Source organism: Neophocaena asiaeorientalis, unplaced genomic scaffold (genome assembly GCF_003031525.2).
Source record: "Neophocaena asiaeorientalis asiaeorientalis breed wild unplaced genomic scaffold, Neophocaena_asiaeorientalis_V1.1 scaffold629, whole genome shotgun sequence".
NCBI classification, from domain to species: Eukaryota; Metazoa; Chordata; class Mammalia; order Artiodactyla; family Phocoenidae; genus Neophocaena; species Neophocaena asiaeorientalis.
Genome location: NW_020175468.1, coordinates 5,726,014 through 5,752,634, shown reverse-complemented (window position 1 = coordinate 5,752,634; position 26,621 = coordinate 5,726,014). Strand labels below are relative to the sequence as shown.

The following is a 26,621-nucleotide window of genomic DNA, read 5'->3' as shown; positions in this document are numbered from 1 at the left end:
AACAGAACCACCCATGAAGTGTGCTTTCCAAAAAAAAATAAACCTGAATCAAATTGAACCTCTAATTCTAACCACTGGTACACAGGAAATACATATGGAGAAATATTTGTGACAACATGAATAAAACTGTAGGGCATATGCTAAATGAAATAAGAGAAAGAAAAATAATGCATGGTATTACTTATATGTGGAATCTAAGGGGGAAAAAAGGTCAAACTTAGAAACGTAGTGTGATGGTGGTGGTTGCCTGGGGAATGGGGGGGGAGGTTGGTTATAAAAAGGGTACAAACTTTCAGCTTTAAGATGAACAAGGTCAGAGGATCTAATCTATGGTGACTATAGTTGATGATGCAGTATTGTACAGTTTAAATTTGCTAAGAGAGTAGATATTAAAGATTCTCACTCCTCTCCCCCCAAAAGAGTTAGCTATGTGAAGTGATGAATGTGTTAATTCACTTGTGAGAGTCCTTTCACAATGTATATCAATTCATCACATATACTTTAAATATATTACAATTTTACTTGTCAATTATACCTCATAAAGCTGAAAAAAGTTGAATTTGTTACCGTTATCTGAGCAGGATACCCCACTTACGCACCTACGTTTTGAATAATTGTGGCTCATTGATTTAGACCATCCTGAAAAATAAAACATACTGTTGTATTTACTTATTTTCCTATTGTGTTTATGGCGATTTTATTTGTTATGGTAACTTTACAAATTGAAGGTTTGTGGCAAACCTGTGTCAAGCAAGTCTACTGGTGCCATTTTTCCAACAGCATTATTTTTATATTAAGTTGTGTACATTATTGTTTAACATAATGTAATTGCACACTTAGATTACATTATAGTGTAAACTTATATGCAGTGGGAAACTAAAAAATTCATACAACTCAAGTTTATTTCGATATTTGCTTTATTGCAATGGTCTGGAATCTAACACCAGAGATCTCCGAGGTATGCCTGTATTCTAGACTTTTCTCTTTCAAAGTACAGTATTTCCTTCACTTCTTGCTAATTCATCTTTCGTTTGCTGGAAAACTCCAGATTTCAAAATGAGCAATTAAAACCAACAAAAGTGGTAACGTCGTTATTTATATTGTGGCTTGATCAAAGGTTACTTTTCCTTCTCCTGAGTCTTTAGCATCTTGGAATGAATAGCTCATGCTAGGTAAACATTGTCGGGGTCTACATGTATCCAGGCACAAGGAGAGTAAAGAAGGCAATAAACCGAGTTTGAGATCCTCTCTTCGCCTTTCTTTGCTATACAGCCACATTTACTTTTCAGTCTTACTTATTAGTAATGTAATTAAAACAACAACAACAACAAAAAACCCTCCAGAAGAGAAGAAAGGAAGGAAAATAAAAAGATCAAGCGCTAATAGCGTCTCCAAACTGACTGAACTGAACCGGCTTATATTTAAAAACAAAACAAAGCAAACGAAAAAAACGTGGCATTACTTTGCCGAGGATTCTGGGGAGTGTAGTCCAGCAGCGCCGGGTAGTCAGAGCCACTTCCGCTCTCGAAGGGAAGAGGTGTAGCCCTTTGTTCCGCTGAGGGATTCTGGGAAGTGTGGTCCAGGAACGGCGTGTAGTCCGGGCCTTTCCGCTTCAGGAGTGAGAGGCCGTGGTTATCAGTACCTGCGGGGAGGTGAGTCAGTGCCTAGAACTCGAGTCTCTTCCGAGTCTGCCTGGGCGTGGAATCTGCAGGTGCCACCCTCGCCCTTGGGGAATAGAAGCCGTGGAGGGCAGGGGCGACGGTTTTCGTCACCTCGGTGTTTGGGGCTGTTCGCGCGTACCCGAGTTGTAGGCGGGCAGGGGTCGCGATCTCCGGGTTTGAGAGTCTCCGGACGCTCGGTTTCCCTCGCCTCCGCTACTTTCTGCACGCTCTGCGGTCTCTTAGGGATGTACTCTTCGTAGAGTTATTTCACTTTTCCATTTCTCGTCTGCAAAGTGGAGTTAATAGTAGTGCCTCCCTAGTAGGCATGTGGTGAGATTTACGTGATGTGAAAATGCTTAGAACCGGTCGCTGGCACCTGCGAAAAGGCGGTCGGTCGTTCTCAGTCTTTTATTTATTTTGAGAAGCGCTCAGTCCTTGAAAGCCTCTGTGAGCCCGCGGTGGGTTCTGAGCTCCAGCTGCAGAGCCACTGGCTCTTCTCTGACCCCTGCGGGAAGAGGGGTTTTTCGTGGATTCCTAATGACCCCACGACCTTTCTTATTTTATTTATTTATTTATTTATTGCGGCACGCGGGCCTTTCACTGTTGTGGCCTCTCCCGTTGCGGAGCACAGGCTCCGGACGCGCAGGCTCAGCGGCTATGGCTCACTGGCCCAGCCGCTCCGCGGCATGTGGGATCTTCCCGGACCGGGGCACGAACCCGTGTCCCCTGCATCGGCAGGCGGACTCTCAACCACTGCGCCACCAGGGAAGCCCCCCACGACCTTTTTTAAAGGAAGGAGTGGGTCTCTCCCCCAGCTGGTGCCTGGGGATGTCCGCTGTGATTTATCCTGGACCTGAGACACGATTATATCTTTCCTTTCCCGACCCTGATTTCTCAAAGAGGTTGCAGAGAGGAGGGAATGACCCATGACTCCTGGCAACATTGTCCCAAAGTGAGAGAATTTATCGTGCTGTGTCATTTCTACTCTCAGTTGGGCAACAGATTTCCTTCATTCATTAGCAGATTTTTACTCCTGGGCAAATGTCGAATGTTTATAGAATAAATGGGAGGTTGGATGAGACGTGTTGATGAATGAGTAATAATAATTTGTTAACATAGTGAATGCCAGGTACTCTTCTACAGCCTGTATATGCATTAATTAGCTTAATCTTCATAACAAAGATGTGGTTATTATCTATATTTTACAGATGAGAACACTGATAGGTGAAGAATTTAAGTAATTTTCTCAAAGTCAAACAACAGAGAAGAGACAGAACTGGGAATTTGAACCCAGGCAGCCTGTGTTCTTGACCTTTAAGCCATACTCTTGAAACTGAGCGGGACACTCTGGGGCCTTCTTGGGGACAGACCTCCCCTACCCACCGTGTGTCCCTCACCTCTTGTTTATAAAAAAAGCTTTAGTCTCCTAGGCCTTCCCTGAGTTCCAAAGAGCAAATTTAGTCAGAGAAGTGAGAAAACGCAGAAACAAAGGAAAACAGTCAAGCAAGACAAAAATAATAGTTTAGCCGTAAAACAAAGTCAAGGAGGACCTTTAGTTCCTCCTCAAGGGCTAGAGATAATATCCTGAGCCACATCCTTGAGTTGTTTTGCAGATACTAAACCCCCCACCACGTGGAGGAAGTTAACTGCATGCTGACCACCAGCAGGTAGATCCCAGATGTGTTGGAACCAGGTTGATGATTGAGATTCCCGAAACAGCACCCTGTTATCTCACCATCAGCCAGTCAGAGAATTGTGCGTGAGCTGATCACACACCTGTGATCCCCTCCCTCACACTGTCTTTAAAAACTCTTCGCTGAAATCTATCAGAGAGTTTGGGTCTTTTGAACATGAGCTGCCTGTTCTCCTTGCTTGGTGTCCTGCAGTAAATGCTATACTTTGCTTCACTACCACCTGGTGTCAGTAGACTGGCTTTGCTGCATGTCGGTTGGGTAACACTCTCCTTCAGTTCTAACATGGTAAATAACCCCTGTGAATGAAGGAGGGAGGGTCATTTGGTAATAATTTAGGATCTTAGAGGACCTGAAGGCTGTGCTCATTTAATTATTTTTTAAATTTACTTTATTTATGTATTTATTTATTTTTGGCTGTGTTGGGTCTTTGTTGCTGTGCGCAGACTTTCCCTAGTTGCAGCGAGCAGGGGCTACTCATCGTTGCGGTGTGCAGGCTTCTCACTGCGGTGGCTTCTCTTGTTGTGGAGCACGGGCTCTAGGTGCACGGGCTTCAGTAGTTGTGGCACATGGGCTCAGTAGTTGTGGCTTTTGGGCTCTAGAGCGCAGGCTCAGTAGTTGTGGCTCACAGACCTAGTTGCTCCGTGACATGTGGGATCTTCCCGGACCAGGGCTTGAACCTGTGTCTCCTGCACTGGCAGGCGGATTCTTAACCACTGCGCCACCAGGGAAGTCCTAATTAATTTCTTGTAATTTTATATGATGTTACATTCATATTCTGATTATAGAAGTAATTTGTGCTCTTCATAGAAAATATGAGAAATAGATGAAGAAAGCCAATAATTATCCATAATTATCCAGAATGTAGAGATAACTGTAAACATGTTAATGTATTTCTCTTTAGTTATTTCTTTGTATATATGTTTTTCTATGCTTCTCAAAAATTTTATCGTACTTGTAGTACTTTTATATTTGGTAACTTGTAATTATGAACATTTTCTAGCAAAAACGTACAGAAAATAATATAATGAATTCTCACATAGCCATCAACCCTTGTCAAACCTTCAACTGTTGTATACTGTTTGTCAGTCTTACATAATCCACCCTCCTATTTTTTTTTTTTGCTTGAGTATTTTAATACAAAATCCAGACCTTAAGTGAAGAGGATTTATACTAGATTATTGTAAATATATAGAGGTCAAGAGAGAGAGAGGACATTAACAGTTCCAAAGTTTTCACATAGTAACTAGGAGAATGGTGGCTAGTGAGAAAGCTAGGGGCCCCCTTGAAAGAGTTGCAGTTAAAGAAGGTTATGGATTTTGTTTCTCATTTGGAATTTAATTTGCTCATGGTTTCCAATCGGTCTTGATTCCTATGTTGTGGGGACTGTGTTGTATTCTTTCTAGTGTGCCCAGCACTGTGACAAGGTTTACAGAGAGAAGTTATTCAGTTAAGTGTTTGTGGCTGGTACAGGTGTTCAGTTGGTAGATAGCTGCAGGGGCCTGCAGCTCTGAGCGATGGTTATTTGAATTCCTGAAAATGGATTAAGTGACAAAACAATAAAAACGATCCACATAGGTATTACTTCTCCTTTATCTCACTCACTCTTGGCTATACTCAGAAGCCACCGCTTTTGAGAGTATTTACAAGTTGATATATAGTTATTGGTAATGCTTTTCATGTCCTAAAACATATTTACTTAGAACAAACCAGGAGTAATGCACCATTTCTGTATCATCACGAAGTCATAACAATAACCTGGTAGAGTTTATTGGGAGCTTATTACGAGTCAGGCAGAGTTTCCAGTGCTCTTCACGTATTAACTCATTTATTCCTCAAAATATCCCTGTTATTATCCGCATGTTATTACAAATGAGGCACAAGAGGGTAATTGATCTGCAGAGCATCACTCACCCAGGAACTACAGCACTAGAATTGAAACCGTCCTTCCTAAAATAGCACCTCCCCATCTCTCTCCATCCCCGTTTTCCCTGCCATATTTTTCTTAGCAGTGTCTACCAGTGGCTAGCATATTATATACTTATCTGTTGGTTGGCTTATTACCCATCCTCTACTATAATATCAGCTTCATGACAGCAGGGATTTTATCCACCGCTGTATCTTTAATATATAGAATTGTGCCTGGTACAGGCTAGATAATCAGTAAGTATTTGTTGAATGAATGAATGAAAGATCCTGGTGAATAGTAATGAAGTGGTCAGCTAATATAATACAGGATGTATCTTTATCAACCATTCATTCAGTAATTCACCTTTTTTTTGGCCACCCCTTGTGGCAGACAGAATCTTAGTTCCCTGACCAGGGATCGAACTCGCGCCTCCTGCAATGGAAGCATGGAGTTCTAACCCCTGGACCACCAGGGAAGTCCCCTCAGTCATTCACCTTTTTTTTTTTTAAAACAAATCTGTGTTGAGTGCCTGCTTCATGCCATGAACTATTCTAGGCACTGGAGAAAGAGACTAAAACAATGCGGCCTACACTGCAAAAATGTGGATTGATATAAGCAAGATGAATAACTAAAATGTACATTAGGGACCTTCCTGTTGGTCCAGTGGTTAAGACTCTGTGCTTCTGCTGCAGGGAGCCCAGGATCGATCCCTGATCGGGGAACTAAGATCCCACATGCTGCGAGGCATGGACAAAAAAAAAATAAGATGTACATTAATAAGATAGAGAGGGATGACCCTAAATATAAAAGGGCAGTGAACTGGAGAAGAAGGGAAGTGGTGGAGCAGGGGATTTAAAGTATATAAAGCATGTCCATGGAAGAACTCTGAGGACTCTCTGAGGAAGAACTCTCAGGTATTTGAGTAAATACCTGATCATGTTGAATGAATGAATGTTTTAAAATAAATAAATAAATAGGGATTGCCTTATCCAGAGCCCATAATTATTCCTTTTATCAATATTTTACTTTTTATTTATTTATTTGGCTGTGCTGGGTCTTAGTTGCGGTACACGGGATCTAGTTCCCTGACCAGGGATCGAACCTGGGGCCCCTGCATTGGGAGCGCAGAGTCTTAACCGCTGGACTACCAGGGAAGTTCTTGAGCATTTTTACTTTTAAGAATGACCTTAGTGTTGCTTGAGCAAAACCAGTAATTAGGACTCCGCGCTTCCACTTGCACGGGGCACAGGTTCAATCCCTGGTGGGGAACTAAGATCCCGCAAGGCGTGTGGCATGGCCAAAAAAAAAAGAAAAGAAACCCAGAGGAAAAAATTGGAAGATACAATTCATCCTCTCCTCCTCCCAATCAGAAACAGCCTCAGAATTTTACAGCTCAGAGGAACCTCTGAGATGCACCAGTCTGATCCTTGCCCGACAAAGTGTGTCTTCGGTCATCCTTTGATTCCATGTGTTTTGAGCACTCATTATATTCTAGGCGCTGGGATTAAAAAAGTGTGTTAATCATCTCAGAAGTAAAACAGATGCTTCACCGCTCACCATCCCCTCAACCGCCCGCAGGCGGTGGAAGACTTCTGGGGACTGGGATTTGAAGGGTGAGAGGTGAGCAGAGCTGAGGCAGGCACCCCAGACCCCACTTGCTTTCTCCTTCTAAATATGGCGAAATGTCAGGTCTGCTTGCAAAACCGTGTTGCTGAGCAGAGCAGAGCAGGAAAGTGCAGCAAATATAGGGCCAGCGCAAGGGAGTTGGGGGTTATGAATGATCTGTCTTCCAAGCTTTGGGGAGCGGATACATTGCTCTCATCCCTACGGGAGTGCTTCTGCCTAAAGCAGCAGGACCCACGAACATGAGGCGCTATCATACATTTAACGCTTATTCTCACGTATTCACTGAAACCTCTTGTCACCCCTATAAGCTCGATATTCTCCTTATCCCCGTTGTATAGATGTGGAAATAGACGCAAAGAGCTGTCAGAAGAGTCGGTAGAATCCTGATGCCCTGGCTCCATATCGCTCAGCAGGTCACTTTCAGCAGAGTGTGTACCCTCCAACTCCCCTTTCTCTCCTCCCCAAGGACACCCCTCCCATCTCTTCTGTGTGTTTGTGATTAGAGACACAGTGACTAGATTAAGAGCACGAGCTCCGGAGTCAGAGTTGGATTTCAGGTTAGTCAGTCCTCACCAGCTCTGTGATTGTCAGTAACTTAATCTCATGAATCCTCAGCTTCCTCATCCATTAAATGGGAGCAATAATCATCATACCATCACTTACTGAGAGCTTGTATTATGCGCCAGGCACTGAGCCAAGGCTTTTTTCCCCCCTATTTTTTATCTTGAGATATAATTCACATATCGTAAGAGTCACCCTGTAGTATACTAAAGTATGCTTTAGTCACCCTTAAAGTATACAACTCACTGGTTTTTAGTATATTCACAAGGCTGTACAGCCATCACCACCAGCTAATTCCAGAACATTTTCCTCATCCCCAAAAGAAACCCCATGCCCCTGAGCTGTCACTTCTCACTTGCTGACCTCTCAGCCCCTGGCAGCCACTAATTTACTTTCTGTCTGGATGGACTTGCCTGTTCGGGGCTATTGGACTTGCTCAGTTAATCCCCAAAGCACCCTTATAAGTTAGGATCTGTTATGGCCACTACAGTATTGTTCATTGAGACATTCTGTCGAACTTGTTTAAAATGAAAAAAAACTAGCAGTCATATTTTAAAATAGTTTTTCTGGGCTTCCCTGGTGGCGCAGTGGTTGAGAGTCTGCCTCCCCAAAAAAAAAAAAAAAAAAAAGTAGTTTTTCTTTACTACAGTCAGCATGGCAGAGGGGGATGTGCCATTGAGACTCTTCTGGCTGCATGAAGAAAATTCGCATTTATAACTTTTTACAAAACCAGATACTGGTATCAATGAATCATCATTACAGGGCCAGAAATTATTAAGTAATATAGCCAATCAGAACTATAGACTTGTCAGAGATAAAGGTGAAATATGGATGTTAAAAAAGACCCCTTGGTGCTTCCCTGGTGGCACAGTGGTTAAGAATCCGCCTGCCAATGCAGGGGACACGGGTTCAAGCCCTGGTCCAGGAAGATCCCACATGCCGCGGAGCAACTAAGCCCGTGCACCACAACTACTGAGCCAGCGCTCTAGAGCCTGCGAGCCACAACTACTGAGCCCGCATGGCACAACTACTGAAGCCCACGTGCCCAGAGCCCGTGCTCCGCAACAAGAGAAGCCACTGCAAGAGCGGTTTTGTGATGTAAAATATCTACCTGCTTTTCTGAAGTGGAATCAGTTATAAGTTTCCATCTGTTCACACTTTGACTCGCACATTTGAGCAATCCTGTAAGGAAGCAGTGTTCTCATTTTGCAGGTGACAGATTTGAGGCGGAGGGAGGTTAATTTAAGCAGCGTTAGTAGCTCTGCAAGAACAACTCGGTCTTCCTCCTGTGTTCCTCTCTATTCTCACACTCCCAGCACCGTCACAACGCTTCTGACACCAGATGTGGGTGGGGTTTTCCCCACGCCGAGCAATTAATTCTACTTTACCAGCTGGGTGCCCTACAACTTAGCTCAATTCAGACACTCTTTTCCTGGACGTAGCTTCAGATCCCACAGGTTAAGGGCTCAGTCCCACGAGATCGCCCTCCCCCACCTCAGATGCCGTTTGCAAGTAGAAGACCCCCAGGTTACCCACAACTTCTGTCTGACTTGGCTGCAAATCAGAGGTTTGCAAGACTCTTCCACTTCGGAGTCAGTTATTTGCTGGTGCGGCTCACAGAACTCAGAGAAACGCTTAACATTTGCTAGTTTGTTAAATGGTATGACGTAAGGCGAACCCCATACTATTGGGATTTTATGGAGGCTTCCTCACTTGGGCGTGATGAACTCTTAACTCCATTTCCAGCCCCTCTCCCCTCCCTGGACAGTAGGGGGTGCGGCTGAACATTCCAAGCCATCTAATCAAGCTTTGGCCTTTCTGCTGACCAGTCCCCATCCAGGAGCCCCCCAAGAGTCACCTCATTAGAACAAAAGACACTCCTAGCAACCAGGAAATTACGAGGATTTCAGGAGCCCCGTGTCAGGAGCTGGGGGCGGCAACCAGTATATTATGTCACAGTAGAAGTACCCGGATTGACCCCAGACCTGTTGGCACTCTCATACCGGTACATTCCACTGCCTTTCATTTTCCCCTGATACCCAGGGCGAGAATGATGACCCTGAACCCTGGGAGCCACCACAAGGGACTCTTGTGTGAGCCTCACTGCTTAGACTTGAGCAGCTTGTTCACTGCACAGGGGCCCCTGGCTGGGGGGCTAGTGATTCACACAGAGCCACCACTTGGGCTTGGACCTACGTCTCATGGCTTCCTTCTCCTTTGCCAGTTGTGTCTTCCCAGGACTCTGCCCTTCCCCAGAAGGGGCTGGAGAAAATGACCAAGTTCCAGGTGAGTTGAGTTTTATCTCTTAAAATTACATCTCTTTTCTCAAAGATTAGATACATACTTTTTCTCTCCCATGGGAAGGATAAAGGAAGAAAACATGTGTTCGTTATATGCCAGGTACTTGCCTTTTTGGGTTGTTTTTTTTTTTTTTTTTTTTTTTTGCTGTACCATGCGTGGCTTGCGAGATCTTAGTTCCCTGACCAAGGATAAAACCCGAGCCCACTGCAGTAAAAATGCTGAGTTCTAACCACTGGACCACCAGGGATTTCCCAGGTACTTGCTTTTTTATTGGTTCTAGTTTTTATTTTTGGTTTTGGTTTGTTTTATTTTATCATTTTCATTTCAAAAATAAGAGTACAGGGCTTCCCTGGTGGCGCAATGGTTGAGAGTCCGCCTGCCGATGCAGTTAGTGATGTCCCCTGTCTTCCAAAAAAAAAAAAAAAAAAAAAAAAAATAAGAGTACAGAAATCCATAGATATCAAGAAATTTTGAAAACCCAAACTACTACACTGCTTATGAATGAGTTATACTTAATATAATTATAATCACAGTATATGTGTAATTTTCAATTTTATTTTTTCACTTAATGTTAACACTAGAGTTTTTATGACTCAGCATTCTTCTGTGTATTGTCTGAGAAGGGTTTCTATTTTTTGTCTAACATTTCAGAAGCTACAGTTAAGCATACAGACTGCTGTACCTCTAAGTTTTGCTTTGATTCATAACATTTTTGCATAGGGCTTTAAAAAATGGAATATAATTTACTTACAAAAATTACAGGTCAATGACAGTTGTATACCCCGTTTTGCAAGTTGTATAATTGCATTAGCCCACTACACAAAACAAGAAATAGAACATTTACATTACCTACATTACCCCAAAAGTTTCTCTCATGTCTCTTTCAAGACAGTTTCTTACCCCCGGGAGGCATCTACTGTTCTGATCTGTCATTATATCACTAGATTTACTTGTTTTCAAATTAAATATAATCAGTGAAATCATAGTGTATGTACTCTTGTGTCTGGCTTCTTTCACCCTGCATAAAGTTTTTGAGATTCATCTGTGCTGTTGCAGGTGTCAGTAATTCATTCCTTTTTTATTATATTCCATTTTATGAATATATCAGTTTGCTTATCCTTTCGAAGGACCTTTGAGTTGTTTGCAGCTTTTAATTGTTAATGCATAAAGCTCCCATGAGCATTCTGCGCAGGTCTGGAGGACATATGTTTTCATATCTCTTGGGTAAACATCTAGAAGTGGTAGATGAATATAAACTGTTTTCCACAGTGCTTGTACCATTTAACAACTTAGCGGTGCATGAAAGTTCCAGTTCGTTCTACCTCTTTGCTGCCATTTGGTGTTGTAGATCTTTTTTATTTTAGCCATTTGAATGAAATGACATCTCACCGTGACTGTAATTTGTATTTCGCTCGTGATACATGACGTTGAATACTTTTTCATGGGTTTTTGCAATTGGCATATCCTTTATGAAAAGTTTGTTAAAGTCATTTGCCCATTTAAAAATGTGGCTTCTACTTTTTATTATTGAGGAGTTCTTTAAGTTTTGTGAGTTCAAGTCCTTTGTTAGATATACGTACTATATTTTTTTTCCATTCTGTGATTTGTTTTCCTAATTTTGTCTTTTAAAATCATCTTTGAGGTGAAATTTACATGTAATATACACATAAAAATGTATTTGATCAATTTTGACAAATATACATACCCACGTGACCACTGCCACAATCTAGATGTAGATCATTTCCATCACCAAAAAGGTTACCTGGTGCCCCAGTTAATCCCGATCCCACATCCCTGGCTGTAGGCAATAACTGATTTACTTTATGTCACTCCAGATCAGATTCATCGTTTCTTGAGTTTCACATTAATGGAATTATACAGTATATGCTCTTCTTGTGTCTGGCTTCATTTGTTCATCAGAATGTTTTTGAATACAGGTCAATAACCTGTTCCTTTTTATTGCTGCATAGTATTTCATTGCGTGGATATACCACAATTTGGTTATTCATTCACCTCTTGGTGGACGTCTTTTATTGTGGTAAAATATACATAACAGGGACTTCCCTGGTGGTCCAGTGAGTAAGACTCCATGCTCCCAATGCAGGGGGCCCGGGTTCAATCCCTGGTTGGGGAAGCAGATCCTACCTGCATGCCGCAAGTGAGAGCCTGCATGCCGCAACTAAAGATCCCATGTGCCACAACTAAGACCCAGTGCAGCCAAAAATAAAATAATTTCTCTCTCTCTCTATATATATATATACATAACATAAAATTTACCATTCAAACTATTTTTAAGTGTACAGTTCAGTGGTATTAAGTACATTCACACTGTTGTGCAACCATCACCACCACACATCTCCAGAACTGTTTTCATCTTCTCAAAGTGGAATTTCATACCCATTAAACAGTAGTTCCCTATCCCCCACACCCCCCAGTCTCTTGCAAACATCACTTTACTTCCTGTCTCTATATATGTGACTACTCTGGGTATCTCATATAAGTGGAATCATACACATAATCCTTTTGTGACTGGCTGGCTTCACTTAGCATAATGTCTTCAAGTTTCATCCATCTGATCAGGATTTTAAAGCAACTATCATAAGGGAATTCCCCAGCGGTCCAGTGGTTAGGACTCTGCACTTCCACTGCAGGGGGCACAGGTTCCATCCCTGGTCAGGGAACTAAGATCCTACATCCTGCGTGCCGTGAGGCATGGCCAAAAAAAAAAAAAAAGTCAATGATCATAAATATATTTCAGTATTTAGCATGTGGCATTGACATGCGGACTGGAGAAGAGGAGGAAACTACATAAGGTAGACTCAAGGTCCCCAGGATCTAGAACAACTTCCCACCCACCCTCTCCACCCACTAAGTGCCGTCCCTCTCCCGGTGGCCACTGATCATAAGATTGAGGCTGTGTGTGTGCTTGATGTCGTAGGAGCCAGTGTCCTTCAAGGACGTGGCTGTGACCTTCACCAAGGAGGAGCTGGGGCTGCTGGACTCCACTCAGAGGAAGCTGTACCAAGACGTGATGCTGGAGAACTTCCGGAACCTGGTCTCAGTGGGTGAGGACGGGCACCCTGTGACTCAGTGTCAACCCTCAGAAGTGCCTTGGTTTCAAACGTTTAAGACTTGGGGCTCTTGAAAGGCTTCCCTGAATCTGGGGCCCTGAATTTCCTCATCCCAGTGGGACATCTCATCTCTACCTTGTCTATTTTCTCAAACTGTAGTTGTGACATCTTGGTGGGGTTTTAAAGTCAATTAGCAAATTGCGTCATTATTGCATTTAATGAAATAGGACGGAATAGCATAGCTTCTTGTCAGGAACTGCATATAGTGCAACAGAAATTGTGAGTTAAAGACAGGAAAGGAGATGTGATAAAAGTAGATAGTGGTTAGGATTGAGTCATTCGATCCCTTGATTCGGTGATGTACATCTGTGTATTTGTCTACCAGATCACAGCATAAGAGGTATTTAGTACAACAGGTCATGATCAGAATTTGGAAAAATACTACTTACAGTGCATGAAGACTGTAGAATTGGAATTAAAAATTTTGCCTTTAGTGTACTCACCTTACACATGTGCCATTTCTTTTTCACAGGATATCTACCTTTCAGATTAGATATGATACTACAGCTGGGGAGAAAAAAGAAGCTTTGGGTGATGGAGCCAGAAGCCCAAGGAGCTGGGTGTTCAGGTGAGAACCATGCAGGTCTGAGTCCTTGCAGATCACAGAGAATGATGCTAAGTGGGTCTCACTGCCCACTCCTCCTGCAGACAGCTCATGAGTGGAGAATATATCAGTATGATGAAAGGATTATTTCAGAACACTGTTAATCTTCTGATGAATGCCTAATCTAATTTTAATTTCTATGGTACTTGTATTAGCCATCAATTGCTGTATAACAAATTGCTCTTAAACTTTGCAGTTTAGAGCTACAGGCATTATAGTTTCTGTGAGTCAGGAATCTGGGGGCAGCTTAGGGTAGTTCTGGCTCATGATCTCATAAGATCTCAAGGAGTCTGCATGAGCTGCAATCCTCTGAAGGCTTGATGGACCTCAAGGGATGTGCTTCCAAGATGGGCTCATTCACAGGGTTGTTGACAGGAGGCCTCAGTTCTTCCCTGGCTGTTGGCAGGAGGCCTCAGTTCTTTGCCAAACAGGCCTCTCCCTAGGGCTGCCTGAATGTCCTCAAAACGTGGCAGCTGGTTTCCCCAAGCTAGTTACACCCAAGGGAGTAGAAGGCAGAAATCAGAGTGTCTTTTATGACATAACCTTGGAAGTGACATACCATCACGTCTGCCATATCCTGTTGGCTTTGCAGGCCAATCCTGAAAGGTTGTGGAGGGGACTTCAATAGGGTGTGGATACCTCCTGGAGATTGTCTTGGATGCTGGCTACCACAGCGACTTTTGGTATTTGCAGATTCATATCTACAAAACCTGGAAGATAATATTAGCCATTCAGGCTTATCAGAAAATTCAGCCAAATTAAGTGGCAATAATTATCATAGGATTTTTTACTCCCATAGGATGTGTCAGTTAAGGGAATAAGTTTTCTAGTTTTTATTCCCAGTTATAATGTTCACTAGTTGAATATTGTATATTAGGACATCATTGAAATAAAGAGGAATTCTCTCAAATCTAGCTTATGTATTAACATGTGCATATAATGGCTGAATTAAGGAAATAAAGTTATCATCTCATGGGTTCATTATCAGGACAGAGGAGATGTTTCCCTTTGCAAATCTTTTCTTTTCACTTTTGCTGAGCAAGTCCCCTGCTCGGTAGCACTGTATTTCTAATTTTGACCTCATACATCAGTCTTGGTACATTAGTTCTAAATGAGTCTCATTAACACGTAGTGAATAGGAGGCTACTACTTATCAGCTCTTTGTTTCCGTAAGCATGAAAAAACAAAGACAGAGTCCAGCTGAACTCTCTACTGGTTGAATAGGGTCTCCCAGCACAGTCGACCTGTGAAATATTTTTTTGTCCCTGAACTTGTCCTGACTTTCATCTCTGAATTCTCTTTATCCTTCCAGGACACGGGAACCAAAATGAGATAGAGACTCTTCAAGAAGCAGGATTAAGACAGCTTTTACATGAAGGCCTTATGTGCTGGCAGATATGGGAACAGTTTACAAGTAAATTAACCAGAACTCAGGACTCAATAATAAATCTGCAAGGCAAGAAGTTGCCAAAACAAGATGATTCCTCCTGTGAGGCATGGTCAGGAGAATCTGCTCAGCTTTCTGAAGATGAGAACTATGTAGGAAAGCTTCAAGGAGAGAGTTCCACAAGTATCAAAAATCAAGAGTCTCCAACTCAGACATCCTGGGATTTCTGGAGAAAAATGTATCTGAGAGAGTCACAGAATTATCAGAGTAGGTGTCAGCAAATTGACATAAAAGATAAACTGTGTCAGTGTGATCACTGTGTCATGAGAAGGATCTCTCATCACCATGGCAATCAGGAAGTACACAAAAGCGAGAAAGCTTGTGGCCACAATAATCATGGAAAAGACTTTGTGAAGAACACATCCCAGCATAGTATCATCCACTCAGGAGAGCAGACCTCTGATGAGACTGGAAAAGGTGTCAGCCTTGGCTATGATGTTGAACTTCATCAGCAGTTGCGTGTAGGAGAGAAGCCCCACGTGTGTAGTGAGTGTGGGAAGGGCACTGCGTATAACTCAGTGTTTCACATTCATTACAGTGTTCACAGAGGAGGGAAACGCAGTGGGAATGATGAGTGTGGGGTGGACTTGGGTCAGAGCTCACATCCGGAGACCCATCAGAGAGTCAACCCAGGGGAGAAACCCTACAGATCTGGGGTCTGTGCTGCTGAGAGCTTCAATCAGAACTCCTCCCTTCCCACTCATGAGCCCATTCACCCGGGGGAGAATCTGTGTAGGGGTGGCAGGTGTGGGAAGGCCTCCAGTCATAGCTTAGACCTCAACAGTCACTGTGTAGACAACACTGGCGAGAAATCCTGGAAATGTGAGCTGTGTGGTAAAGGCTTCAATGAGACATCACAAATTCAAGCCCATCAGACAGCCTACCCTCAAGACAAAACGTCCAAATGGAAGGCATATGACAGGATATTCAGTCAGAGCTCTGGTCCTCTTCAGAGAGTTCATACTGGAGAAAAACCATATAAATGCGAGGTATGTGGGAAAGACTTCAGTAAGGCCTCCAACCTTCAAGCCCATCAGAGAATCCACACCGGCGAGAAACCCTACCAATGTGATGTGTGTAATAAGAGCTTTAGCCGGAATTCCCATCTTCAGGCCCATCAGAGAGTCCACACGGGAGAGAAACCCTACAGATGTGACACATGTGGGAAGGATTTCAGTCAGATTTCCCATCTTCAGGCCCATCAGAGAGTCCACACAGGAGAGAAGCCCTACAGATGTGACACATGTGGGAAAGGCTTCAGTCAGAGCTCACATCTTCAAGACCACCAGCGGGTCCACACTGGAGAGAAACCCTACACGTGCGATGTGTGTGGGAAGGGTTTCAGTTGGAGCTCCCATCTTCAAGCCCATCAGAGAGTCCATACAGGGGAGAAACCCTACAAGTGTGAGGAATGTGGGAAAGGCTTCATCTGGAACTCGTACCTTCACGTTCATCAGAGGATCCACACGGGAGAGAAACCCTATAAGTGTGGCACGTGTGGGAAGGGCTTCAGTCAGACCTCCCATCTTCAAGCCCATCGGAGGGTCCATACAGGAGAGAAACCCTACAAATGTTTTGACTGTGGTAAGGGCTTTAGCAAGAGTTCATGTCTTCAGGTTCATCAGAGAGTCCATAGTGGTGATCAATCCAGTACATGCAGAGTGTGATAAAAGTGTTCTTCAGAATTTAGACTTCTCATTTTCATCAGAAAACGCCCACAACAGGGGCTGTTTATAAAATGTTGTATTTTAAGCATTCAGGAGGGAGCTGCTTTTTTTTACAGCCATCCGAATTCCATTGGAGGAGACCTATTTGTTGTATGAGTATGGCCAGTGTGTCCAGCAGAGCCCAAAATGTCACAATTCTCAAGAGAATGCACAGCAGAGAAACCTTGTAAGGATGGTGCAGTAGGTTTCAGTCAGAACCTTTACATTCAATAGAATCTACGTGGGGGAGAAGCTTTAAAAATGAGAAGTACCGTCAGGACTTCAGGAAAAGTATAATGATGGACATGACAAAATCCATGTCCACTAGAATGTAAGCTCCATGGGGGCAGGAGGTCTGTTTACTGCTTGTATGACCGTGACCTGGAACCAGTGCCAAACAGAGCAGGTGCCCTGGACTTTGTCTCACTTGAAGGAGAGGAATAGGACAAACATTTGAAAATGTTAGTGAGCTCAATCCCAAGTAGTCACGATAAATTGTACTAGGAAAAGGATTCTTGGAAGAAACCTTAAAAATTAATTCAAGGAAATGATAATTTAATAAAAATATGTTAAATCATGCAGTCTACAATTTGAGTGTTAGATTTTTGCCTTTGGCTCCTATCCTGCTCAGCTCCACTTTTCAAGCAGTAAAGGGCTCGATTTTTTATCGCATCATTTAAGACTTTCTCTGGACAGTGTACCATCAGTTGTGTATAGTGTAAGTTTCACTATTTTTCTTTTGTTGGGTCTTTGGTGACAGAAAAAGACTGAATGGAAAAAGAAAAACTTGGTTTTCATTCCATAAAGCTTCCTGTCAAAGGGTCTACAAAGAAGGGAGAACATATTATAATATGCATTTTGGATGTTGAACTAAGCTGTTAAGGCACAGAGCGTTTTGGACAGCACCCCATGCTTCTCAGATGCTTCTGTATTTTTCAAGTTTGCTTGTTTGAACCGTTTACTCAGGTGTATATTTACTGGAGGTAGTGGACAGTTTCCTACAGCTGTTTTGCTTTGTTGTTTTTTTTTGAGTATAGCTAATTTGCAATGTTGTGTTAGTTTCAACTGCACAACAAAGTAATTCATATATATATAATATGTATATATATGTGTATATATATATTCTTTTACAGATTCTTTTCCTTTATAGGTTTTTTTCTTTTGTTGGGTCTTTGGTGACAGAAAAAGACTGAATGGAAAAAGAAAAACTTGGTTTTCATTCCATAAAGCTTCCTGTCAAAGGGTCTACAAAGAAGGGAGAACATATTATAATATGCATTTTGGATGTTGAACTAAGCTGTTAAGGCACAGAGCGTTTTGGACAGCACCCCATGCTTCTCAGATGCTTCTGTATTTTTCAAGTTTGCTTGTTTGAACCGTTTACTCAGGTGTATATTTACTGGAGGTAGTGGACAGTTTCCTACAGCTGTTTTGCTTTGTTGTTTTTTTTTGAGTATAGCTAATTTGCAATGTTGTGTTAGTTTCAACTGCACAACAAAGTAATTCATATATATATAATATGTATATATATGTGTATATATATATTCTTTTACAGATTCTTTTCCTTTATAGGTTATTACAGAATATTGAGTAGAGTTCCCTGTGCTATACTGTAGGACCTAGTTGTTCACATTTTTTTTTTCTTCTGGACCTTACCTTCCAGGACACTGGTTGCTTAAGTTCTATGGTATCTCAAGTTTCATGTTACCATCAGAAATCCAGGGCCAACACCATACACTGGGGTGGGCTACCGGAGCTCATGGATGTTTATAACCGTTAGGATGTTCTCAATTGTAAGAAATAGAAAACCCAACTCAAACTAGCTGAGACAAAAAGGAGGATTATGTAATTACTTCAAAATCCTTTTCAGATAATCCCAACATCTAAATTGTCTTGGTATTGATGTCTGTTGATTGTTTTTTTCTCATTCAAATTCTGATTGTTCTGGTTCTTGGTATGATGGGTGATTTTTTTTTTTTATTGTATCCTGGATATTTGGGGTACAATGTTGCTAGACTTTGGATCCCATTTGATCTTTTTTGTCAGGAAGTCACCTGTTTAGGTGTAGTACACAGGTCCAAATGGGAATGGAAGTTCACCTTCCTTCTGGGCCCTTTTGACACTGTGTGTGTGGGAGTGGGGGCGCTGGTGGGGGGGTGGCAGAGGGCCAACTGCCTCTACCTCCTTGCTGCTGAAAGTTCAGCTGTCCCCGTTCAGCCTAGTAGGGGGCATTAGAGCACTGCCTAGGACTGCCTCACCTCTGTGGGTGGTGGGAGTGAGGTGGGGAGGTGGGGAGTGGGAATTCAGCTTTCCATTCATCCCCACTGACCTAGTATTATGGGCTCTCTGTCATATTTGCCTTCTCCTTTTCCGGAAGGGGGATAGTTCAGTAAATTCCAGAAAGTAGTATTTCCTTTCTTGGTTAAACATCTTGTCCATTCTCAGAAGGGATATGACTCTTACAAAGAGAGCTTAACATCCGTTGAGGGATACTTCAAGATCACCATTCCTACTATGTTGAAGCCTCAGTGAGGTAAGTGATATTATTCCCATTGTAACATGAGGAAGGGTTAAACCATTGCCCTAGTTCATACAAGTGGCAGTATTGGTAAAATTCAGGCTTTAAAAATTCAAGACTTTAATTCTTAATTATGAAAAACGTCCAGAATAGTCAAAAAGAGAAAATAAAATGGACCCCATATATTCATCACCCAAATTTAACAATGGTCAAGATTTTGCCACATTTGCTTAATCTATCCCTTTTTCCTTTTTAACTTACATGCTGAAATAATTTAAAGCAAATCCCTGATGGCATCTCTTACACCTATAGGCATCTCTCAAATATAGACTATTTTTTACAAGATCAGAAAGCTATTATCACACCTAACATAATTAACAGTCACATTTCTATGATTGCTTCAAGTTTTCACTTAGCTACAGACTAAATAAACTTCTTTCTTTCTTCCTTTCATTCTTTCTTTCTTCCTTTCTTCTGTACTGTCTCTAATTTTGGTATCAGGATAATATTGGCTTCTATTTTCTGGAAGAGATTGTGTGTAATTGGTGCTGATGCTTCTTCAAATGTTTAGTAGAATTCTCCAGTGAAACTATCTGGACTTAGAGATTTCTTTTTTTGGAAGTTTTAAAATTATGGATTACATTTCTTCAATAGTTATAGGACTATTGAGATTATTTCATATTGGGTGAATTTGGGTAGTTTGGTTTTCAAAGAATTGGTCTATTTCTCTTAAGTTGTTAAGTTTACCTGGATAGAGTTGTTCATAGAAGTCCTTTATTAAGTTTTTATTGGCTGCAACATCTGTAATTATATCCCCAATTTTATCCTTGATATTGGTAATGTCTTTGTCTTGCTAGAAGCTTATCAATTTTATGGATCTTTTCAAAGAATCGGCTTTCTGTTTCATAGATTTTCCTTTATTTTTATGTTTTTAATTGTACTTATTTCTGCTCTTTATTATTTCCTTTCTTGTGCTTACTTTTGATTTATTTTTCTCTTTTCCTAGTTATCTGAGTGGGATTTTGACTATTGTTTTGAGACCTTTCCTCTTTACTAAGGTAAACATTTAGTGGCATGAATTTCCCTTTCAGCACCCCTAGATTTTAATATGTTGTATTTTTATTTTCATTCCATTTCCAAATGTTTGGAGAGTTTTCTGTTTTGCTTCTTAGTTTAATTTCTAGTTTGATTCCATTATGATCAGAGAACATAGTTGGTACGATTTTGATCAGCTCATATATTCCCAGACATCAATTTGTTCTCTCAGGGAGAAAACAGTATAAATATGGTAAGGGCTTTAGAAGGGAGTCATCTCTTACAGACACCATTGAGTTCACATGGGAATAATAGTTTTACACGTATAGTGTGCATGGTAAGAGATTTGGCTTTAGGTCACTTACTTGTGTTTCAACAGTATAGGAAAGAAATTCTAAACAAGTGAGGAATGTGGAGAGGGATTTGACAGGAACTCCCATCGTGTCCACTAGAGGGTGAACATTGGAGAGAAATCCTAAAATGCGGCGAGACTGGAAAGTGTTTCTTCAAGTTCAGTTCAAGCGATATTCCTCAAGTCCACTTAGTTTTCACTCAGGAGGGAGGACTTACTGTGAATAGCAGTGGAAAGAGCTTCAGAGAGAGCAAATACCTTCATATTCACTGGAGTCCATAAGGAGGAGAAACCCTACAAGTGCTATGTGTATGGAAAGGATTTTGCATATAGCTGAGTTTTCACACTCATCTGAGTGTTCTCTCAGGGGGTGAATCCTGTAAATATAATGAATGTGATAAGAATGAAAACAGCCATGAATGGGATGAGTGGAGTAAGGGCTTATTTGGAGTTCACATCTTCGTGTCCATCTCAGAACCCACATGGGAGAGAAGCTTCCATATATAGGAAAAAGATATTAAGGACTTCATGTGAAACTCATCTTATTCATCAGAGGTGCATGAGGAAAAGAAAACCATATACATGTGAAGAGTTTATTATTTCGAATAATAGTTCAGACTTTCTTACTCATCAGAGTCTGCACAGGAGGACAGAAATTCTATACATATGGTCAGTACTTGACCTGTCAGGGTTCAATAGAGAACCAGATGCCACTCTGTATATTCTAGGCATGAATGCTTTTTTTGTGTGTGGGGGGGCGGGGAGTAATAATTTTTTTTTGCCCTGCCACATGGCATGCTAGATCTTAGTTCCCCAACCAGGGATCAAACTCGTGCCCCCTGCAGTGGAAGCACGGAACCCTAACCACTGGACCACCAGGGAATTCCCATGGAGTAATAATTCTTATTGGAGTATAGTGGACTTACAACGTTGTGTTAGTTTCTGCAGGCATGAATGCTTTTAATACAGGCAATAAGAGGCACGCACACGTTTGGAAGAGCTAAGGGAACGTTGACCAGGGAAGCCAACACCAGCCTGCAGTGCCAAACTGGGTTCTCAAGAGCTTTCTTAGAAGCTGCTGACAATCTCAAGAATCTCAGTCTACAGCAGCAACATGAGTGATACTCAGGGGATTTCTCTGAAGCTGGTGAAGATGCGGAAAGCCCCATAAGCTATCTCAGTCTATAGTACCAATATGGGTGATATATTTTTTTAAGTATTAAAAGCTTTATTTATGATTGGAATCATTCAACAGAAAAGCAAAAGCAAATGAGCCTGAAAAAGGGAATAAGCTGTCGTCTAGAATAACCTCAGTAGCTAAGCTGCCTTTGCACCTGGCTGGCATGACAGCTGTGGCTCAGCATACACAGCAGTTACACTCACAGCAGCATCAATATGGATGTTTTTTTTTCTTTCTTTTTTTTTTTTGGCCGCACCGCGAGGCTTGTGGGATATTAGCTCCCCGACCAGGGATTGATCCTGGGCCCTCAACAGTGAAAGCACAGACTCCTAACCACTGAATCACCAGGGAATTCCCTGGATGATTCTTAAGAAGCTCACTTGGATGCTTGGAAGCTCATGCCTGTCCACGATTCCTCCTGCAACTGCCTCCGGAGAATAATGCCTTTTCTTCCTATGCTTCCTAAGTCTCATGTGAGTGCCTTTTCAATGGCCAACTGTCACCAAGAAACACCTGGGGAAGGGGATTCTGAGCTATGCTGTTCCTGTCTTCTCTTTTAATACAGGAGCCCTTAACAGATTCAGTCGTAAAAAGAAGTGATGATGCCCATATGACCAACAGACAATATAGCACAGTGTTGTAGGGGCCTCATTTGCACCTCAAGTGTTAGTAAACAGCATGCACACTTATTTATGTCCAATCCATGAAGGTCGTGCTACAGGAAGGGCTACAGTTAGCACTTCACTCTTGGAAGACATCAGTTTTCCTACACTGTTGATGGACTCTATTGGTATCATGCATGGCAAGGATTCCAGAGATACCTCCGGTCTCCCCAATCATTAAACATCTATGCAGAACAAAATCCATAAATGTGATGGTTGTAGCCACGGCTATCGTCAATGCTCAAACTGCTACCATACCTTCTACACAGGAAGAAAATTGTAATTGGGGTGAGTCTTCAGATTTATTAAACAGACCGTATTAGAAAAATAACCTAATGTTCTTTTTCTAATGTCAGGTCATACAAGTTATCAGAGAGTGTATTCATAAAATAAATAAAATGTGGTGAGAACTTTAATCAATGCGCAGGCCCTTAAGTTCACTAGTCACCACATGAGAGAAAGTTTATTGAAGTGATGTTTTAAGAGTATCACAGAAACACTCCTATATGGTCAACACACTGTTTTCTCTTTATGGGGACATGAGAAGACTATGTTCACATCCTCCAATATGGATTGGAGCCATATGATTGAATTCTGGCCAACGGAGTGAGGACAAAAATTATGTGCACCACTTCCTGGCATTGCCCCTAAAAACATTCCAGGTGATTCTCTCCTTCCTCTTCCACAGTGATCTCTAGCCATGAATTATGGGTGCCACCTGTTCCATATATGTAGCCACAAGATGAAGGACTGCCTGACCTCTGTTGGACATCACTTGAGTGAGAAATCTTTTTTGCACTAAGACACTGAGATTTCAGGGGTTATCTGAAGTATCGAGTCTATCCTAACCAGTACAAAAGTCTTAGTAGCAGCTAATTTCATAATTACACAGGAAGGTAACTCTACAATCCCCCCCCTTACATCTTTGAAACAATTATTTTCAAACTTACAGAAAACTTACAAGTACAGTAACAAGGGATTTTCCTTCCCTGAACTCTGAGACTGTCATGATGCCCCATCACCACTGGATACTTCAGTGTATATTATTACAAATACGGATTTTTTTCTACACAATCACTTTATAACAATGAACATCAGGAGATTAATATTTGTACATTACTACTATCTAATCCACATATTCCATTCACATTTCATCAATTGCCCCAACAATGTCCTTTATAGCAAAATTATCCAATCTAGGATCGCACGATGCGTCTAGTCATTACAGCACGTTAGGCTCCTTCAGTATGGAATAGTTTCTCAGACTTCCATGAGCTTGACGCTTTAGAAGATCACATGTTATTTTTGTTCTTGTGTAGAACATCCCTTGATTTGGACTTGTCTGATACTTCCTCGTGATTAGATTCAGCTTATGCATCTTTGGCCAGAATATCACGGAAGTGATGATGTGCTCTTTTGGCATGCAATTTTATTTATCCCATTTGTGGTGATGTTAATTTCGATTACTGGACCCATATGATATCTGCTAGACCTTTCACTGTAAAGTTCCTAGTTTTTTCCATTATAATCAGGAAGTAGTGTGTGGAGTGGTACTTTGAGTTCATGAAAATATCTGCTTTTCATTGAACTCTCATTAACTGATTTATTAATATAATCTAGACTCTTGGATTTCTAATCTATTCAATGTGTTATGATCAGTTACTGTCACTTATTTTGATCCTTAAATTAACCCAGATTTGGCCATGGGAACCCTTTAGGCTGGCTTCTGTGTCCTTTTAATTTGTACCCATCATTCTTTAATCACCCCCTTACTTTCTGGCATAAGACATGTGAGGCTCACCTTGTACTTTCCCAGCTTGTTGGTTTGCACTCTTGGGAGTCTCCTAGGTGAAATCTGAAACGGAAGCTCCAGACACAGAGGGTAGGGAGAGACTGAAGAAAGAGGCAGATCACTTCAGGTTGGGAGGTGGCAGGTTTAATAAGGGAGCTCACATACAAGGCTTGTCTTTGGTGACTGCAAGACAAATAGATCTCTGCACCCGCCTGCCAGAGTCTTAAAAGTTTATATAGAGGCCCTAACTGGGTTCAGTCATGTATTCAATCCAGATGGTCTTAACAACACCTTACTGTCTCAAGGCTGTGTCCTGGGGGCAGCTTCTAGTGGGGAGCGGGCAAGTGGACTGCATATTCCAAAGACAGGGGAGGGGGCAAGGAGCCTCCAATTGCCCAAGTCCAGCTCATGGATCAACCGGTGGTCACATCCTCGAAATGACCTTCTCCAACTTAGCCCCTCCTTTTAACAAGGAGGCCTTCTTCCGTGTAGTGGAGAATGGTGATTAGAGGCCAAAATATGGGTACTAGGTGTACTCGTTACTGTAGAGTCACTGCTCCCGGGCTCTCTCATACCCAGAACCGGCAGGGGATGAGTGTGTGATTGCATTTATACACATTTTTTTTTTTTTTTTTTGGTTTTTGGCCATGCTGCACAGCATGCAGGATCTTAGTTCCCCAACCAGGGGTTGAACCTGTGCCCCCTGCAGTGGAAGCAAGGAGTCTTAACCACTGCGCCACCAGGGAAGTCCCAATACACATTTTTCCCCCCATATTTCTTCATACAGTTGACCCTTGAACTTGGGTTTGGACTGCATGGGTCCACTTACACGTGGATGTTTTTTTCAATAGTAAATAGTACAGGAGGGTTGGAGTTTTGGCGAGAGTTTGTGGAAGATGGAGCCTGTGCTTCGCAATGGGAGAGGCCACAACAGTGAGAGGCCCGCATACCGCAAAAAAAAAAAAAAAAAAAAAAAAAAAAAAAAAAAAAAAAGAGCGAGGGGATCAAACAGTACTTATTCTTCATGCAAAAGCTGCATAGAAGTCATATGGAAATGAAAAAAGGTTGTTTTGCCCTCCTCCTTATGTGTATCTTATGGGCAGTGGATGGAAGGGAAAAAAAAGAACAAATGGAACGCGATGGTTGTTCTGAACAAGAGTCTCAACCATGTGCATTTATTGGAATAGGAAATAGTGACCAAGAAATGCAGCAGCCGAACTTGGAAGGAAAGAACTATTGCACGGCCAAAACATTGTATATATCTGATTCAGACAAGAGGAAGCACTTCGTGCTGTCTGTAAAGATGTTCTGTGGCAACAGTGATGACTTTGGTATGTTCCTCAGCAAGCGGATAAAAGTCATCTCCAAAGCTTCCAAAAAGAAGCAGTCATTGAAAAATGCTGACTTATGCATCGCCTCGGTAACAAAGGTGGCTCTGTTTAATCGACTTCCATCCCAGACAGTACCAGATCCTTGCAAGTAGAAGGAGGTAATTTCCATGCCAGTTCTCGGCAGTGGGGAGCATTTTACATTTATCTCTGAGATGATGATGAATCAGAAGGAGAAGAATTCACAGACCGCGATGCATACATCCATTATGGACAAACAGTCAAACTTGTGTGTTCAGTTACTGGCATGGCACTCCCAAGATTGATAATTAGGAAAGTTGATAAGCAGACCGCATCACTGGATGCACATGATCCTGTGTCACAGCTCCATAAATGTGCCTTTTACCTTAAGGATACAGAAAGAATGTACTTGTGCCTTTCTCAAGAAAGAATAATTCAGTTTCAGGCTGCTCCATGCCCAAAAGAACCAAATAAAGAGATGATAAATGGTGGCGCTTCCTGGACAATCAATAGTACGGATAAGGCAGAGTATACATTTTATCAGGCGATGGGCCCTGTCCTTGCCCCAGTCATACCCATGCCTGTCGCAGACAGTCTTCAGCTGAATGGCAGTGGGGATGTAGCAATGCTTGAACTTACAGGACAGAATTTCACTCCAAATTTACGAGTGTGGTTTGGGGATGTAGAAGCTGAAACTATGTACAGACGTGGAGAGAGTATGCTCTGTGTTGTCCCAGACATTTCTGCATTCCTAGAAGGTTGGAGAGGGGTCCGGCAGGCAGTCCAGGTTCCAGTGACTTTGGTCCGTAATGATGAAATCATTTATTCCACCAACACCCCAGAACCAGGGCCTACACCCCAGAACTGGCGCCATAGCCACATTGCAGTGCGGTGGGAGCAATCCTTCGAGCCAACTCCAGCCAAGTGCCCCCTAATGAGTCAAACACAAAGAGCAAGGGGAGTTACACAAATGTCAGCACAGATTCGACCAATGTCACGTCATCTACAGCAAGAGTTGTGTCCTAACTGCCGTCATTTTGCTAGGACGTACACTGACTTGAGTGCGGCCAAATGTTGACCAAAAAAAAAAAAAAAA

General features: G+C 42.1%; 1 protein-coding gene, 1 non-coding gene and 1 pseudogene across 2 annotated transcripts; 2 read left to right on the top strand and 1 right to left on the bottom strand.

Annotated features, from left to right (window-relative positions):
- Positions 1 to 1,588: 1,588 nt before the first annotated feature.
- LOC112415529 (zinc finger protein 233-like) lies at positions 1,589 to 17,202 on the top strand. Its single transcript, XM_024768577.1, is given in 6 exon segments — positions 1,589 to 1,652; positions 9,673 to 9,734; positions 12,688 to 12,814; positions 13,353 to 13,448; positions 14,797 to 16,536; positions 16,539 to 17,202. Coding segments are annotated over 5 exon segments (2,007 nt in total). The 5' UTR covers positions 1,589 to 1,652; positions 9,673 to 9,719; the 3' UTR covers positions 16,568 to 17,202.
- Positions 6,343 to 6,415, bottom strand: TRNAG-CCC (transfer RNA glycine (anticodon CCC)). Its single transcript has one exon. It is a non-coding gene; the product is annotated as a tRNA-Gly (tRNA).
- Positions 17,203 to 25,256: 8,054 nt separating the features above from the next.
- Positions 25,257 to 26,551, top strand: LOC112415534 (recombining binding protein suppressor of hairless pseudogene; annotated as a pseudogene).
- The last annotated feature ends 70 nt before the right edge of the window (positions 26,552 to 26,621 follow it).